The sequence below is a fragment of the Mus pahari genome, chromosome 4 (genome assembly GCF_900095145.1).
Source record: "Mus pahari chromosome 4, PAHARI_EIJ_v1.1, whole genome shotgun sequence".
NCBI classification, from domain to species: Eukaryota; Metazoa; Chordata; class Mammalia; order Rodentia; family Muridae; genus Mus; species Mus pahari.
Genome location: NC_034593.1, coordinates 98,299,748 through 98,318,030, shown reverse-complemented (window position 1 = coordinate 98,318,030; position 18,283 = coordinate 98,299,748). Strand labels below are relative to the sequence as shown.

Sequence of the window (18,283 nt, the reverse complement as noted above, 5' to 3'; positions counted from 1 at the left end):
CAGCCAGGGCTATACAGAGAAACCCCGTCTCTTAAAAAAAAAAAAAAAAAAAAAAAAAAAAAAAAAAAAAAAAAAAAAAAAAAAAAAAAAAAAGCATAAATAAATATAAAAACTAAGTTACAACTTAAGAAAAAAGAATATTCTTCAAGTACCATTTTCAGTCAAGGAAGGTCTTTCAAAAAACAAAGATCTTTTGTTTTCAATCAAAATTTCAGGGGTTGGGGATCTAGCTCAGTGGTAGAGCACTTGCCTAGCAAGCACAAGGCCCTGGGTTCAGTCCTCAGCTCTGAGGAAAAGAAAAAAAAAAGACAAAATTTCACTAATGCTTTTTGGCTAATAAACAGAAAAATTATGGAGCTGGGTATAGATATTCTGTCCAGGGATGCACAGCTCGGGCTCAAGGTTGTCTTCAGCAGGCTCCCTGAACAGAGATAAAATCTCTGTGGGCTTGAGACCTACTGTTTTTCATTTGTGGGCTGTTTTGAGACAAGGGCTTACTCCCTGTGGACCAGGCTGGTTAGTATTACAGATATGGTCACCATGCCCAGCATTGTGCTATGTTTTTGATGTTCAGAATTGTACATTACAGGCTTTTTGTACCTAGAGCAAGGTCTTGGTGATGACGTGTTGGCTATAGCTTAAGCATTTCATTCCCAAACATCAAATTCAGCTTAAATCTGGAGTCAACTACTCTTTCCTGTCATAGTCAGGGTGTCTATCCCTGCACAGACATCAGGACCAGGAAGCAAGGTGGGGAGGAAAGGGTCTGTTCAGCTTACACTTCCACACTGCTGTTCATCACCAAAGGAAGTCAGAACTGGAACTCAAGCAGGTCAGGAAGCAGGAGCTGATGCAGAAGCCATGGAGGGATGTTACTTACTGGCTTGCTTCCCCTGGTTTGCTCAGCCTGCTTGCTTATAGAGCCCAGGACCACCAGCCCAGGGATGGCTCCACCCACAAGGGGCCCTCCCCCCTTGATCACTAATTGAGAAAATGCCTTACAGCTGGATCTCATGGAGGCATTTCCTCACCTGAAGCTCGTTTCTCTGTGATAACTCCTGTGTCAAATGAACACAAAACCAGCCAGTCCACCCCCTGTCTCATTATAGGATGCCCTGCCCTGTCTCCTAGGAAGCTAGGTGGTACTAGGTTCTTTCCTGCATTAACCACACACACGTGATCGTTTTGATCTTTACATTTGAATTTCTCACTTGTAAAACATTCTCTGTACCAAGTCTTCCTCTAATACTTAACCCCTTATCTAGACTTGTAGACTAGATACTTGAATTGACCTTCTGAACATTTGTTTGTGCTGCTCGGATCCACTTGAGGAGCCAGCATCTGTGCAGGAGTGTTCAGAACTAGCTGTATAGCCACCAAAAGTCAAAAAGTTCACCAGGATTTTGCCTGCAAAGACTGATGCTTTTTTTGTGTGTGTGTGTGTGTGTTTTTATTGGGATTTTATTAATACGGGCAGGAGTTGCCACAAGGTATGCCCCTCCCACCAAGCAGGTCCGTTCTAATCCTCCTGTGCTTTCTGGGACTTTTTCTTTTTCTTTGTGCTGCTCTTTGTGAAGCTAGCAGCAACTTCAGGCTCCTCAGAAAATTTCCTTTTCTTCTTAGGGGCTGATGCTTTTTTTTTTCTCTCTTTTGTTGTTGTTGTTTTTAATTTTGGTTTTATTGGGTTGATTGTTTTTTGAGACAGAGTTTCTTTGTGTAGACTTTGTTGACCAGGTTGGCCTCAAACTCAGAGATATATCTGGCTCTGCGCCTCCCTAGTGCTGGGATTTAGAAATACACCACCACTGCTAGGCTTTTAAGATTGATTGATTGATTCGGGTGTTCTGCCTGCATGTATATCTGCACACCAGAAGAGGTAATCAGGTCCCATAGGCTATAGTTATAGATGGTCGTGAGCCACCATGTGGGTGCTGAGAGTTGAACTCAAGATCTCTGGAAAAACAGCCACTGTTCTTAACCAGTGAACCATCTCTCCAGCCCCTTGGGTTCTTCATTTTTGATTCTAGAAGCTGAGATTATAGTATGAGTGTCCAAACCAAGCCTCAGATATATTGGCAAAGAAATACAGGAATTAAAAGTTAAATAAATAAAAATGGTTTTTATGGGGTCAATACGGGAACATTTTATTACCAGTATTGCCACTTAAGTTCTTTTTTAAAATAAAAGGCCAATTTTTTAAAATCTGTATCCTTTGCCTCTTCTGTGTAATTACATCATAGTGTTTGTCTTAGTTAGGGTTTTACTGCTGTGAACAGACACCATGACCAAGGCAAGTCTTATAAAAAACAACATTTAATTGGGGCTGGCTTACAGGCTTAGAGGTTCAGTCCATTATCATCAAGGTGGGAGCATGGCAGTGTCCAGGCAGGCATGGCACAGGCAGAGCTGAGAGTTCTACATCTTCATCCAAAGGCTGCTAGTGGAAGACTGACTTCCAGGCAACTAGGGTGAGAGTATTAAGCCCACACCCACAGTGACACACCTACTCCAACCAGGTCACACCTATTCCAACAAGGCCACACCTCCAAATGGTGCCACTCCCTGGTGCAAGACTATACAAACCATCATAGTGTTCATTGATAACCTAAGGATAAAGAGGGACAATTAAGCATACTATTTCTTTGTTCTAGAAAATCAGTTCAGAGACGATTGGAGATGAAGGATTCTTTGACTTGCTAAGACGATTTCAGAGCAACAGGATGGATGACCAGAGGTGTCACTTACAAGGAAACTGTCGCACAACATCCACAGCAGCTGCTTCTGCGACCCCCAAGTTGATGAAAGGTAAGCCTTCTTTGCTCTCCTTCAATTTCGATTCATCTTCTTTATCTGAGGCATAGCCCAGGCTAGCTCATTAGGTAGCCAGAGCTGGCTTAGAACTCGTGATCCTCTGGCTTCCCTCCCAGTGCAGGGATTACAGGCACCACCATGATGCTTCCCCCCATTTTAATATTATCTTTAGTACTGTAATTTCTTATAGTTCCCATTATAGGAAATACAGTAAAAGACCCGACAATCCTAGCATGTGGCACTGAGTCAGGAGTATTAAAGTGAATTCAAGGCCAGCCTGGCCTATTAGTGAAACCTGGCCTGAAGAAAAGGCTGCTGCTAAGTGCTAGAGCATTTGTCCAGCAGGCAGTAGGCCCCTCATCTGCAGCACCACACACACAAATTCAGACATTGCATATCTGAAATTTAAAAATCTAAACTATCTTACTTATATTGTTACATTTCTCTACTATAAGATGATTTCTCCCATAGATTGAGATTGACCAGTCTTTTTACATGGAAGGAAGCAAATGAATTTATAAAGGAGAAGACAACTGTTTAGTTGTGTTCCTCCCAACTCTGCTGGGGAAGGCCACATAGCAGCTGTGCCCTGCAGGAGAGGAAAGCAGGGTGCGTGCAAATAGATGTCTCAGCACTTTGTAACATTCGGTGTTATCCTTCCCTGTCCATAGCACCGCCTGTCTCTGTGGTGTCCCCCAACACAGATGAGTTTTTAGATCTCCTTGCTAGCTCTCAGAGCCGCCGGCTGGATGACCAGAGGGCCAGTTTCAGTAATTTGCCAGGGCTCCGCCTGACAAAAGGGAACAATCCATCTGTACTTGAGCGCCTGATGACAAATGACAAGAAAGAGCCTGATGAAGACTTCTTCGACATCCTTGTAAAGTGTCAAGTAAGTGCACAGTCACTCCATTCTGTGGAGTAGCCCTGCGCTGCTGCTGGGAGCTGGGCTTTAGGGAGGTGCCAAGACACCACTCAAGGGGAGGGAAAATGCAGCCTAGGATATGGGAGGCCAAAGCTTGGGGTTCCTTGACTCCTGGGTATCCAGTCACTGCAGGGAAACTGCAGAGAAGCTGGGAAGGAAGTTCGGAGAGTCCTCAGGCCACGAAGAGGCTGGCCGGGACCGGATGCTCCCAATCTCCTGGACATCCAGGCCCCGCTGGATCTCGAAGAGCTGGGAACAGAAATTGGAGACCTGTGGGCTGAGGATGATGAGGGTGGGGCTGGGCAAATGGGAGCTCCAGCTTAGTTCACTGGTGAAAGTCCTTAGCTTAGCAATGGTTGTCTAGGAGCACAGAGGCCTTCTGCGGGAGACTTTTAGGCTGTGGCTTGGTAGTCAAAGGCCTTCTCCATGCTCCCCACAGCAGATAGTCCACGTTTATCCATGTTTATTGACTGTTGTGAAAAATGGGTGCATACCGTACCAAATCAGCTCCTCAGGGTGGACCAGAGATTAAATACCTTTTGCAAGGAGGAATGTCTAGGAAGGGAAGCTTATTGGGTAACCCTCAGGGTCTCTAGGTACCTCATTAGCATGGATAACTATGTTTTGGTCCACGTGTGAGAGGTGTGGCACATGTTCTAGGCCAGGAATCCAGTGGGGAGGAGGGACATGCATACAGTCTCAGGTAGGTGCCTGGGTGTTGGGGACTCTGAACCTGCTCAGCCGTCCCATGTTTCCTGGCATGGTCTACTGTCCCACAGGGCTCTTTGTGGTCAGGCTTTATTTACTTGCCTGTCATTCAGAAGACCATTAAATGCCTTTGTTACAGGGACAGTTGGGGTACCAGGATGCTCTTGCTTCATGTGTCTAAGTGGAAAGACAAGTGTGTACAAAGGACAAGTGACCAAGCCCGCTCAGTCAGTCAACAGGTTCTCCAGCACAGGAGTGAGGATTAAAAGGAAGACAGACAGACAACATTGTAGCATGACCCCAGCCAATTCTGAGACTGAAGGCAATTTAATTTTCCCAATCCACTTTTTATACCATCTTAATTACATGCAAGTATTAAGGGCAAGCAGTACAAAAAAGAAAAAGGCAGTAAGCAAAGTCCTGTGATTACTCCCATGACAGATGTTTAAAAGGGCTTGTCAGAATGACCGAAATACTTGAGTCCACTTCCTTGTCCAAGCCCAAAATCTTGCCTGAAGTCTACTTTTTTTTTTTTAGCCTACTTCTTTTGTTGCACCCTAAGATTAAAATTCCTGCCTTACCCTACTTCCCTATTATAGCATAATGTTAGATTCTTGCCAAAACTTACTTCCTTATCATGCCCTAATGCCAGATTCATGCCTGAGCTTATGTCCCTGTCATGGCCAATGTCAGATTGCTGCCTGAAGCCCATTTCCTTGTCCTTGGCCAATGTCAGACTCCTGCCAAGTGGCACCCCAAAAGCTCTCCACAGGCAAGCAAGAGACAGTGTGGCAGTGGTACTATGAAGAAAAAGTAAAGGTTGAAGGGGTAGTGGGTGGTCAGAATGGGTAGTGACTTGGGGAACATCTGTTTTGTATAGTTAGGAAAAAACCCTTCCGGCACATGCCTTTGATCCCAGCACTTTGAAGGCAGAGGCAGGTGGATTTCTGAGTTCGAGGCCAGCCTGGTCTACAAATTGAGTTCCAGGACAGCCAGGGCTACACAGAGAAACCCTGCCTTAAAAAACCAAAAAAAAGAAAAAAAAGAAAAAACCCTTCTGGGTTGCCATTTGAATCATTTGTGCAAACAGCTTCAACATAGGCAGTAGATTATAACTTGTTGGCTCCTGGCCTAGGCCATTCTATAAACACGTTCTATAGAGAAGATTCTAATTTTGAAACTGTCATCCCTGACATTTTAGTGTCAGATTATTTGTGACCAATTGTAGTATAACATACCTACAAAGCCCATTTCTCCATAATACTTACTTTAGTGTCATTCTATCAAGTTTCGGGTCTGAAGACAACTTTCTGAGAAAAGCTAAAAGAAATGCTTATGGCTCTGTGAACAGACGATACAGCTTGGCAGTTCCCTTTCTGACCGTTATGTTTCAATTTGTCTCCATCTTTAGGGGTCCAGATTAGATGATCAAAGATGTGCTCCACCACCCGCTGCCACAAAGGGGCCGACTGTCCCCGATGAGGACTTCTTTAGCCTCATTTTACGCTCTCAAGCTAAAAGAATGGATGAGCAGAGAGTTCTGCTGCAGAGAGGTCCAAACAGAGACAGTGAGTTTGGACTAAAGGAACTTTTGCAAAATAACACTTTGTTGGAATTTAAGCATTCAGGAAAATAACTAGCAAACCACAAGATGGTGTGGTAACCTACTCAAGAAAAGGACTCGTTCCCTCAGGACACCGCAGGGACATTCACCACTGTAGCAATCACCATGTTTTTAGGGTGTAAATGTTGAGTACTAAGGGACTGACAGACTTCTGTTTCAGGGCAGAATGTCCTGTAAGGTGCTTCATCAACTGACCCTGAGATTCTGCTTGGGTGGCTTAATAGATTCCTTGGCTAGGGTTTGTGTAATAGGAATTAAATGAATCCTACATTAGAATTCAGTCTTTTCTTACAGGGGTCATTTTTTTAAGGATCTAGATGACAATGACTTTTGTATCTGCCCATGAATATAGTGGATTGCATTGTTTATTGAAAATAGTGTAAATGTCCTATGTAAAAAAGATGAAAATAGTCATAAAATTCTAGTTTAAGAAAACTACATTCAATATATTTTTAGGCAAAGCCAGTGAGGGAAATGAGAAAATAAACTGCTTTTAGCATGCTTTGGGTTATTTGTCTCCTTTATTACATAGCACAGCTATAAAGTAGCATAAGACCTACTTTTTAGGAGACTTACTATTAGGAAAACTACATAAGCAGAAAACACATGAAAATTCACAGAAAGTAAATATGCAAGGCTTAGTTAATGTTAGACCATGAGCCTTCATGTAATGAGTTTACGAGACAGTGATCTTCTGGCCTGCATTTGGTGCAGACACTTAGAAGAAAGTTCACTAAGAAAGCAAAGACTGCACACCAGACCAAAATAATGTAAAAATAAGTGTTTATTTTGTGTTTACAGTGGTTAAGCATTCAACATTTATTCCGTTTTAAAAAGTGCTTTAACAACTACCTACCCTGTTCTTTTCTTAAAAGCCAGTTCCAATATGCTTTAACCTCAATGACAAATATTCACTAGTCACACTAATCACTTGAGACAAGCTGCCTCTCTTTTCTGCAATAAACTGGCCTTGACATCTTCACCTTGTGTTAATCAAGTCTTCCCTGAATTGCTGTAACCACTCAAGAACAGCAGGTTGCTTTGCTAGCTGTCAAGATAGATTCCATCCCCAAATGGGCATCTGTAATGAGAAAGACAAAGATGAGATTGTGAATGTTTTGAAAGGGGTTCACTTTGGATTAAAAGCCATCAGTAGTGCCAACAGTACTTCTTTCCTCTCAGGTGCTCTGTTAAAGGGGGCATTTACTTCTCTTCAGTGCTCAAAGGACACTCCCTCCCCACCTTGGGTGTGCATTTACAGTTAGGGTGGGTGGGTCCAGTCCAGAGAGAGAACTGCTTTATACACAGATGGTCAGGGTCTGAATAAACTGCTGCTGTCTCCTCCCTCCCTCCCCCCACCCCCCTCTCTCCTCTCTCTCCCCAACCCTCCCAATGACAACGCCTCTGGCCTCAATTTCCAATAAACCTGCCTTTAATATGGTCTAATCTGGAAAATAAAAAAAGGCATTTACAATGATAAGTTATATTGACATATAAAATTAGTTTTTCAGATACCGAGGTAGGGAAAAAAAAAAAAAAAAAAAAGGAGGATCATACATTTGTATAAAGAAATCAAAAGTCAACTGTTCAGAATATCCTTGAAGCAGCCTGCCTGATAATTTCAAGACTTAATTCTTGAGCGGTCTCATCTGAATAAAATGTACAGTGTAGATATGGTTGCAACAACAAAGGACACCTGCGTGCACAGAAAGAGTGCTAACTAGGACTTGTACAAAATATATAAATTATTAAAGGTATAAAATGGAGGGGGCTGGTGAGATGGCTCAGCCAGTAAGAGCACCCAACTGCTCTTCCGAAGGTCCTGAGTTCAAATCCCAGCAACCACATGGTGGCTCACAACCATCCGTAAGGAGATCTGCTGCCCTCTTCTGGAGTGTCTGAAGATAGCTACAGTGTACTTAAAATAAATCTTTTTTTTTTTTTTAAAGATTTATTTATTTATTACATGTAAGTACACTGTAGCTGTCCTCAGACACTCCAGAAGAGGGAGTCAGATCTTGTTACGGATGGTTGTGAGCCACCATGTGGCTGCTGGGATTTGAACTCGGGTCCTTTGGAAGAGCAGTCGGGTGCTCTTACCCACTGAGCCATCTCACCAGCCCAAAATAAAATAAATCTTAAAAAAAAAAAAATTAAAATGGAGAATGCACTTTAAAATCACCAAAATGTTGATTTAAAAATGTTAATACATCTTGTTCTCTATCTACAGCTCTCTGAAAGCCAGAATTACATTTAGCCAAGACAGTATAGTAAACTGAATAGCAACTGCATGATTCCAAACATGAAAATGGGGCTTTATAAATCTGGTACTACATGGTAGAGAAAAAAGCCATTCTCAGTCACTGACAAAGTATGAAACTCAAGTATCGACAGAACCAGGTCCTGCTAGGGCTTGTCTTAGTAAGACCTAATGTAGAATGTATGACAAGGAGATAGGCCTGGTAACCAGAAAGTCATGGCGTTCTGCAGGTGGCCTACATAGAAACACAGATGACTGACTGTGGCAGCAGCAGACCCAGCCTGCATTAGACACCCCGTTAGTACTAGGTTTCAGAGGGCTTCTGTCAGCCAGCGTGCGCTGATCAGCTGGGTCCTGCTGCTTTGCTGTCATGTAGCAGTGTAGCCAAAGCAACATTTAACGTTAGTTAAACGCCTGATAATATCAGCTCACTTAATGGTGTCTATCTGCTAAAGCAGAAACTTAAAAATGTAAATTTTACAAAATCCTGTTCTAAAATATGAGCTATATCCTAACAGCTAAGAGAGATTCTGATGGTCTGTGAAATTACTAAAGTTGGCAGCTTTGTAGTAAATTTGTAAAGAAGGATGAAGAGTCAGTACAGACTTCAAAGATGACTCTGGAGCTGTGGCTGGTCTGTGCATTGTTCCTTAGCCACACGGGCTGCTGACAGGTTCAGTCCCATGCGCTGCCACTGCAGCTTCCGTGCTGGGTGGGTGGCCTCCTTGTGGGCTGCACACAGAGTCTGTCTTCAGCTGGGCCTTGTCCGCTGTGGGTGAGCTTTCGGCAGCGCTGGGAACGTGGTCAGAGACATCCTTGGCAGACTGGCTGCATTCTGTCGAGGTGCCTTCTCCTGGGAGTTCACCAGTCTCGAGGTTTGTGTTCATAATGGATGATTTATGCTTTAAAATACAGAATTACACTAACTGTTTAGTAAAATGTAAAATTTCATTGCCAATTCTTAGCCAAATCTATTGTAGCTTGCTCTAAGTATTTTAAAATCCTGGTTTTTCAGCTGAATAATTAAAGCACTAAGTGTCACAAAACTGTACATGAAGGAATGGAGACATCTGAGGTGTTATAGACGGTCTGCTGACCCTGCTTAGGAAAGGTCAAGAAGATTGGCTACCAATAATGTGTCTCTTCCGGCCTGGTGAGAATAATTATTTCACAATGCTTATTGAGCCTGTTTTAAGTTCTAGGTGCTAGGAATATGGAAGGAGCAAAACACATCATTGCACATCATTCCTTTCTAAGGCAGAAATGGAAATGTTCCTTTAAAAAACAATAGTGGTTCTACAAAATGTAGTTCAGTGGCCTAGCATTGTGAGACCCCAGGTTCAATTCCCGAGACTGCTAGTATACAGTTATCAATAATGAAGAACTTATCATCTTGCAGGTAAAAAGCCCAGTCCAGCCAACTGTGATATTTCTTTCTTCTATACTATAGAATCTATAGGGCTTCTCTTCCATCCAGGCTGGGCCACCAGAGCTCTACAGCTAGTCCCCTCGTAATCTTAGGCCCTCAGTGAGGCCTCTGATCTTGTTCCTGTAAGTTTCCAAATACTATCTGTTATAAAGAATACAGTCAAATGGCATTTGACATACAAAGAAAATCTCCATTTTTTGAGGAAGCTGGACTGGTGACAGTGACTGGACTCATGTCATTGGTGACTTGACTGACAGAGGGTACAGAATAAAAGCAATCAAAGTTCTGTAAAAAGCACTTGGGCCTAGAGTAAAAAGTAAGACAGTTGCTGACTTACGCTGGGGACCACTTCTGGATGTTCTTGTGCCTCTGTGTCAGGTAAGTCAAATGCCCGGAGCACTTCAGGGCTCTTGTTGCCAGAGTGAAATCTCAGGTCAACGTGTCTCTGTCTCATAACATCTCTCTTACACGCATGCATTTTGTCATGAGGGCCTTGCTCAATGGAGCCAGCTGGGCCCCTGTAAGAGAAATCTGCATCACCTGCTCCACCATGGACTCTATAGTCAAGTTCCTTCTGTCGTCTTCTGTCATCTGGCTCAAGTGCTCGGGGAGGTTCTCTGTCAGGACCACTGAAGTGTCTCAGCATAGGAACTGACCGCCCAGCACCATAGCAGAAGCTCTGTGAAGAAAAGAAATAGGCTCAGTAACTGACAGATAATAAAGTAGGAACTACGTTATTCATAGCTAACAAAAATGTCTAACAATTAATTTCATTCTTTAATTAAAATCCTCTTTAGAGACTAGTAGAAGCCAAAGTAGCCAATAAAATGTACTAAATAACTAATATTAAATAAAATTTTCAATCATTTTGACACACTTTGAATATGTAACAATCATGAGACCTAAAAATTTAAATTACAGAGTTCTAGAAATTTAAATTTAAAAGCCAGGTTATTGCTCCTGTTTCTGTTCATGCTCATATATGGGCAAATGATGAAAATTATTAACTGCATCTCATAAATAAACCATACACCAGGACAAAACTGCAAAGGAAACAGTTCAGTCAGTATGCATAGCACTACAATCACAAATCCTGGGGCACTCTCTCTTTTTAAAAAGATTTTATATGAGTACTCTGTCTCACACACACCAGAAGAGGGCACCAACCCCATCACAGATGGCTGTGAGCCGCCTTGAGGCTGCTGGAGATTGAATTCAGGGCCTCTGGGAGAGCCATCCCTGCAGTTAACAGCCTGTATTCTGGAGAGGTCATGGCTATAGACAATTAAGATGCTGAACTGGGGGATAGCACATGACAAGATGCATGCGTGTAAGAGAGGTGTTTTGAGACAGAGACACGTTGACCTGAGATTTCACTCTGGCAACAAGAGCCCTGAAGTGCTCTGGGCATTTGATTTACCTGAGGCACAAACACAGAGCCATATAATAAATATTTGCTCTTGGAGTCCCAACTGCTTTTCAGTGTGCACACACTCCTGTACCCCTCTCTGTTCTGTTCTGCTCAGACTAGAATAAAAGCTCCATTTCTTCACAGAGGAAGCAGTCAAACAATTTCCTGTGTATTCATGTTAAATTTAAAAGTAAATTGTTCTAAACCATTGCTAGGATGCATACAAACTCGAGAACTACTGATTAGAGGAATATATGAAATCTCAACTCATTAAAAGTCACCTTACACCTGTGAGCACAGCATCATTACTCCAGTTTGGTTTACAGAAAAGAAATCTAATGCCTTGAGAGTTGCTTTCTTTTTTATAAATCGTATTCACTATCAGCAATGCTGTGGCACTAACCAGGATAGCCAGCGCTAGAATCCCAAGCACGGGAATCTGAAGTAACACTGGAATCTCCTTCATGAGCGCTTTAATGAATTCACCCGTTCCTTTTCCAATGTGCTTTAATGGTTCCGTTACAAAGTTAGTGAATGTAATTGCCAGAGCCTAAAAACCAAAGACCAGAACAATTTAACTTCAAGACTGACACATCCACATGCAAAACTTCACTGTGCATTGAGACTCAAATTACACAAATTAACATACATGTTTTTATGTCTGTCTCTGTTCTCAGAGCGAATCTCTCATAGAGCTCAAACTCTAACCCAACCAGGCCTTGAACGCTGTCCTCCTGCCTCTCTCCCACGTGCTAGTATTAGAGGCATACCTCCAGGCCCACCTAAATTTGAAAGCCAATGTTTAATGGAACCATTTTTTTTCTAGGACAAAGGTTTATTATTAGCCCTATCCATTATAAAGGCAAAGAATTTGTGACACACTGTAATTAATGCAAAATATATTCTATACCTTTGTTGGTGGAACCAACCAAATAGGGTTGACTATTAGGAGCTCATAGTACTTTTGGCATGGGTCATCCTTATAGGTCCATGAACTTCTAAACCATTCTATATAAAGAAACAAACAAACGATCAAGGGGGAAAAACCAGAGTTGTATTTCTTTCACAAGTAAGATCAGTTTGGTTTTGACTGTGCCCACCCACTAGTAAATTTTGAGCTGTTTTATATTTTAAATAGACTCTCAATAATGTTAATTATTTCATCTCAAAAATCATATTTTCAAAATCCATTCAAATTCAACAAATCTTATGGACATGACAAAATAAATGTCTGCTTTATAGATTTTCAAAGGGTAATTAGTTTTTTACACACACAAACATAAGTAAAACTGAGAAGTGGGAATGAGACCAGTCCATTAATATCCTGGCTAGACAGCAGTGTTGTAGCTGTGTAAATGTAACAGGGAAGAGGCCTATAAATCTCCAACCATCTCAGCAAACTTCTCTTTAACAAGTGAGCGCTGACACATTTTTTCATTTATTTATTCACTTTATATCCCAATTGCAGCCCTACCTCCCTCTTCTCCTTCCCTTACACATTTTTTTTTTTTGCATAGTCTTTGTATTTGCAATCTTCTTTAGTGTTCCCAAGTTTATGCCTTTTTCGGTTTGAAAATTGATGATGAGGTTAAGTTTTATAAGATATACTTTGGGTGAATTCAAGAATCACATGCCGGGCTGGTGAGATGGCTCAGTAGTTAAGAGCACCGACTGCTCTTCCAAAAGTCCTGAGTTCAAATCCCAGCAACCACATGGTGGCTCACAACCATCCGTAAGGGAGCCTAGGACCCTACAGTCTAATGCAGTAGACTGAAAACACCACACCACATACACACGGCTGCTGTCTTTCCTGTGACTTTGGATGAGTTCAGTAAGTCACTACTTTTTAAATTTAAGGAAGCAGGCTTTATCTGCAGTTGTTCTGTTTATTCTTTGGGGAGGGATCAAAGCTAGGGTACTTCAGGAGGTGGGCAAGCATTCTAACATGAGCTGCCCCCATCCCTTTTAACTTTGAGGCAGAGTCTTGCTATCTGGCTGAGCGTGGCTCAAACCTGTGAGCCTCTGAGTAGCTGGGTCACTGCAGTTCCCCTCCTCACCTGCCACACACAGTCGCCCTGTACACATCTCATATTAAAGACTTAGTCACAGGCAGCTTTCTGGGGCATTTCATTTTGTTATTACTGGTCATTTTGTTGTTGGTTTTCACCTTACCCCAGAGACTTCCAGTCCAGTCCATCTTCTTAGCACACGCATTGCTTAATGGCTCCATCCCGGCAATGTTAGCCTGATGCTGAGCAAAAGCCATCTGGGTGAGCCAAGGGAACATAAACAAAACTGAGGGCAACCGGGCTGGGAACGCAAATCCAACAAAACTTACTTTAGCACTTTCTATATCATTTAGCCAAAAAGACTTTAGTTTCTTTTTTGTAAGTTTTTTGAAATGGTCTCACTGACTGGCCTGAAACTTGCTATATAGACCCTGTGTCCTCAAACTGAAACCCACAAAGACACCCTGCCTCACAATGCTGAGATTAAAGACTTGTGCCACTATTATCAGGCCTAAAATTTTTGTATTTTCTTTTTTCTTTTTTTTTTTTTTTTTAAAGATTCATTTATTACTGTATCTAAGTACACTGTAACTGTCTTCAGACACACCAGAAGAGGGTGTCAGATCTCATCACAGATGGTTGTGAGCCACCATCTGGTTGCTGGGATTTGAACTCAGGACCTTCGGAAGAGCAGTCAGTGCTCGTAACCGCTGAGCCATCTCTCCAGCCCTTTTTTGGTTTTTCGAGACAGGATTTCTCTATATAACCTTGGCTGCCTGAAACTCACTTTGTAGACCAGACTGGCCTCAAACTCAGAGATCCACCTGCCTCTGCCTCCTGAGTGCTGGGATTAATTAAGAAAACAAATTAGCCGGGTGTGGGGGTGCATGCCTTTAATCCCAGCACTCAGGAGGCAGAGGCAGGTGGATTTCTGAGTTCAAGGCCAGCCTGGTCTACAAAGTGAGTTCCAGGACAGCCAGGGCTATACAGAGAAACCCTGTCTCCAAAAACCAAAAAAAAAAAAAANAAAAAGAAAACAATTTAAACATTGGTTACTTTTAGCTCACAGAAACACACCTTTTCCTCTTCTTTTTGAGAAAAGGTCTGTGTAGCCCAGAGGCTGGCCTTACTGTGGTACCTAAAGATAACCTTAAACTCCTGACCCACCTGTTTCCCTCACCCAAGGGCTGTGATTACAAATGTGTACTGTAACACCCAACTACAAATGCAGTCTTTATTTTTTATTTTATTTTTATTTTTATTTTTTTTTGGTTTTTTGAGACAGGGTTTCTCTGTATAGCTCAGGCTGTCCTAGAACTCACTCTGTAGACCAGGCTGGCCTCGAACTCAGAAATCCGCCTGTCTCTGCCTCCCAAGTGCTGGGATTAAAGGCATGCGCCACCACCGACCGGCTTACAAATGCAGTCTTAATGCAATAAAATGGTTAAAAAACTAACTACAATGCATCATACCATCTTTGTATGTAAGTATGATTCAGGAAAACTAATTGTCTTGTAACTTGGGGGGGGGGGTTCAAGACAGGGTTTATGTATAGCTCTGGCTATCCTGGAACTCAATCTGTAGACCAGGCTGGCCTTGAACTCAGAAATCCGCCTGCCTCTGCCTCCCAAGGGCCATGCACCACTTCCACCCAGCATGACTATTTTTGAAAAGGAGTTCACATATGGTTCATATCATGACTGAAAATATTAACAATAATTCAGGATCTTTTCATGATAAAATGGTAGTTTGCTCTGGGTGGGTTTAATATAGATGACTGCTATCAAATAGGCTGAAAAACCTGCACAAGTATTAAACATATATAGCTCCTTACACTGTATTAGGTAGTATACACGACCCACAAGTAAGGTGAAGTACTGAGAGGATACACATAACTTACATGCAAATGCTACACGACTTCTTTGATCTGTGAGGTGGAGGCTCCAGACCCAAGCCTCTCCCTCTAAGGCAGGAGCATAGCTTTCAGCAGACCACGTTCCCAGGGGAACTCACTGAGGTGAGTAGCACTCCACCACACAGGTGCTTAAGGTGCAAGTGACTTGTTTCAGGGCCACGGAACCCAGAGCAAAGGGGAAAGAAGTGTACCGCCGACATCATCCCAGGGATCACTACCGATCCTCACCCACCCTGGTCAGCAAGACTGAAATTACATTTTCCCTTCCGTGATTATACTATTCTGCTACAAACAGTAATCTTTTTACATTCCTACAATCTTATTCTTACTTTGAAAGATAAATATAAGAAAAAAAATCTGGAAAAAAAAAAAAATAGCCCTCAAAACCGACAGGCTAGATGTGGTGTCTTACACCTTTAATTCGAGGAGGCAGGCAGGGCTGTGAGTTCCAGGCTAGCCTGGTCTACATAGGAAGACTCGCAAAAAAAAAATAAATAAATAAAAATTCAACAGTAATTATTCATCAGTAATACAATTATTAAAAATTTGAAAGTGAGTTTATATCTTAGTTTTCTAATTTCTCTATGGTGAATTTACCTAACTTTTACATTCAAAAAGCCAAACTTTTAGGGATAACATTTTTAATCGTGACTGTGGTATCACTTCTAAATAGAGAATAAAAGCTCATTTCCCAAATTATGAGTTTCTAAAATGTGTCCATTCTGCTCTTTGCCAGGCAAAAGTAAGCCAGAGCTAGAAGTAGAGCCACGTCTTTTTGCTAGGATTTCTAAACCACACGGGCTGACGTTACTGACTGACTTCCACTGCTGAGAATCCAACCACACTCTTCAGCAAATCCGAAGCAAGACTGCTCTGAGTGGGTAATAGTCTCCAGCTACTCTGAATTTATATTTAATTAAAAAAAACTTATTTCATACCTTATATAGATATATCCAATTCCATGCTAAACTCAAGAGAAAACTGATGATGAAAATTCGTTTCATCTGCGTGTACCAGCGAACATATGTCCACAGCTCTGTAGCCACCAGCACCACAAGGCAGAGCAGACATAAGAGTACCTTATAAACAGAAATGGGAATCAGAGTCATTGCTAAGTGGTTTTCCCCACCAAACCTCAGCAAAAATCAGTTTGAAAACAAAAAAAGGCTAGACTTGGCCAGAGAGATGACAGCTCAGGAGGCTAATGAACTTGTCATCAATCATAAAGAGCTGAGTTCAGTCTCAGGACCCACATAGGAAATCCAGCAAGTTGTCCTCTGACCTCCTCTCAAGGAGGTCTGTCTGTCTGTCTGTCTGTCTGTCTCTCTCTCTCTCTCTCTCTCTCACACACACACACACACACACACACACACACACACACACACGATATGCACACAAAAATAAATGAATACAGCATTTAAACAGCCCTAAAAGAACTAGATTCAAATGGAATGACTTGTACATTTTACTGCTATATCACCCCTATAGTAAAGGACTAATAAGCATAGGTTCTTAATTTAATTTTGGAAGTACTTTTTCAAAGGAAGTGTCCTGTCACTCTCATGTCATCTTACCATAAACACATTATATGGATCTACTCCAAAATAATCTTCAAATTGCCACTTCCATGCTTCTGAATCATGATACTTAAAATTGATTAAAATATCGCTTAGTGCATCATCCAGGGCTCCGGGCTTCCACTCCTCTCCACTGAGGAACTTCTGGATCTCCAATAGTGTCTGTCTGCTAAGGAGGATCTCAGCATCATAACGCATGTCTACTTTGTTCTCATCAGGCTGCATCAGTTACCCAGAGACAAACAACAGAGAAAGAATTGTATTATTACACCATTCAATGAAACATCAAGTTTAAAACTGGATGGTGGGGCACATCTGCATTCCCAGCTCTCAGGAGGATGTAAAGAACTTTAAGTTCAAGGTTAGCCTTGACCTTATCTCAAAAGATAAAAACACCTTGGAACTCGATGTAACATGGTGTAAATAGTTCTAGGTGCCAGCACCACAAAAACCATTACTTATCCTTAAAGGCTAGCATGAAATGCAAATACACATAAAAAGCATAAAAAATGCTGCAGACATTTCACTGAGGCACAGCTGGCCTCACTGTGTTAGGCACACAGGTTCTACAAAGCCACTGGAAGTCTGTCCCACGGTCCTACACAAAGCATAGGGTTAGCTCTCTGTGCACCCCTGGTCATAACACTTGTCAAATGATCAATATATCTTTGTTCCTGTTGACATCTATGTCATAAATATGACAGAACACACTGCCAACCATCCTATAATGAATGCCTAGATATTTATATAAATGTGGGGATTGGGTTTTTTGTTTTTTTTTCCAGTAGGGTACATCATAGGCTTCTTGCATGTAGGGACAGTAGGTGGTACTTCACATTTGAGATGTCCCAAAAGATGAAATGACTTTAAACAATGGAATCCCTCCCTACCCTGAAGTGTGGCAACCTTAGCACTTAACAGTCACAATAAACTGCAGGAATAAAGGCAATGGCTTCAGTATCAGAGCTGAAACAAGGCAGCAATTGCGTTGCCTTGTTCCACCTTACATGAGACCCACAGTATCAAGCAACTCCAACTTGCACATGTACAACAATGACCACAGAAGTATCTCAGTGATGCTCAGCTGGCTCTATGAGGATCAGGACCTGAGTTTAGATCCCCAGCAGCACATTAAAGCCAGCGTAGAGGGGCAAACCCACAACCTTACCCAAAACACGGGGACAGGAGGATCCCCGGGCTTGCTTCTCCTGGCCTCTTAGTCTCTAAGTGATTGAGGAACACTCTCCAGACTGAGCTCTGGCCTCCCCATGTGTGAACATACATGCATGTACATGTGTATGCACACATACAACCAAAGAAAAAGAAAAACTTTAAGAAATGAGTAATTTTTGTATTGATCTTGATGGGACAAACTTTAATAAACAGGTTATAAGGAAACTGCAAAGAATAAGAACAGACTGAATCTTTATAATTCAATCTATAAGTTTCCATTTGCTGACACAATTTTCAGATAGCCTAAATTTTACAGTAGGTCAAATAAAAAACATGTTTTAAATTACTGAAAACAGATAGTTTCCTTGAAATATAAAACATTTACCTCTTTATTAGTGCAAGTTCAACTCAATAGAAATTGTAAAAAAAAAAAAAAAAAAAAAA

At 41.8% G+C, this 18,283-nt stretch overlaps 2 protein-coding genes across 4 annotated transcripts in view; one reads left to right on the top strand and one right to left on the bottom strand.

Moving 5' to 3' along the window:
- Positions 1 to 7,047, top strand: part of Gpsm2 (G protein signaling modulator 2) — a 41,952-nt gene extending 34,905 nt beyond the window's left edge. For 2 of the 3 annotated variants that reach the window (XM_029537693.1, XM_029537692.1), the window contains 3 exons: positions 2,652 to 2,805; positions 3,483 to 3,700; positions 5,853 to 6,565. In XM_029537693.1, coding sequence (XP_029393553.1) covers positions 2,652 to 2,805; positions 3,483 to 3,700; positions 5,853 to 6,077 — 597 coding nt within the window. In that variant the 3' untranslated portion in view covers positions 6,078 to 6,565. Of the gene's footprint in view, positions 1 to 2,651; positions 2,806 to 3,482; positions 3,701 to 5,852 lie in introns of all 3 variants that reach the window. The other variant, XM_021196087.1, reaches the window with a different exon arrangement.
- Positions 6,832 to 18,283, bottom strand: part of Clcc1 (chloride channel CLIC like 1) — a 23,582-nt gene continuing 12,130 nt past the window's right edge. Inside the window, exons 5-12 of the mRNA XM_021196088.2 lie at positions 16,664 to 16,885; positions 16,028 to 16,168; positions 13,338 to 13,431; positions 12,076 to 12,173; positions 11,569 to 11,715; positions 10,092 to 10,433; positions 8,932 to 9,227; positions 6,832 to 7,146 (exon numbers count right to left, since the gene is read on the bottom strand). Coding sequence (XP_021051747.1) covers positions 8,976 to 9,227; positions 10,092 to 10,433; positions 11,569 to 11,715; positions 12,076 to 12,173; positions 13,338 to 13,431; positions 16,028 to 16,168; positions 16,664 to 16,885 — 1,296 coding nt within the window. The 3' untranslated portion in view covers positions 6,832 to 7,146; positions 8,932 to 8,975. The remainder of the gene's footprint in view (positions 7,147 to 8,931; positions 9,228 to 10,091; positions 10,434 to 11,568; positions 11,716 to 12,075; positions 12,174 to 13,337; positions 13,432 to 16,027; positions 16,169 to 16,663; positions 16,886 to 18,283) is intronic.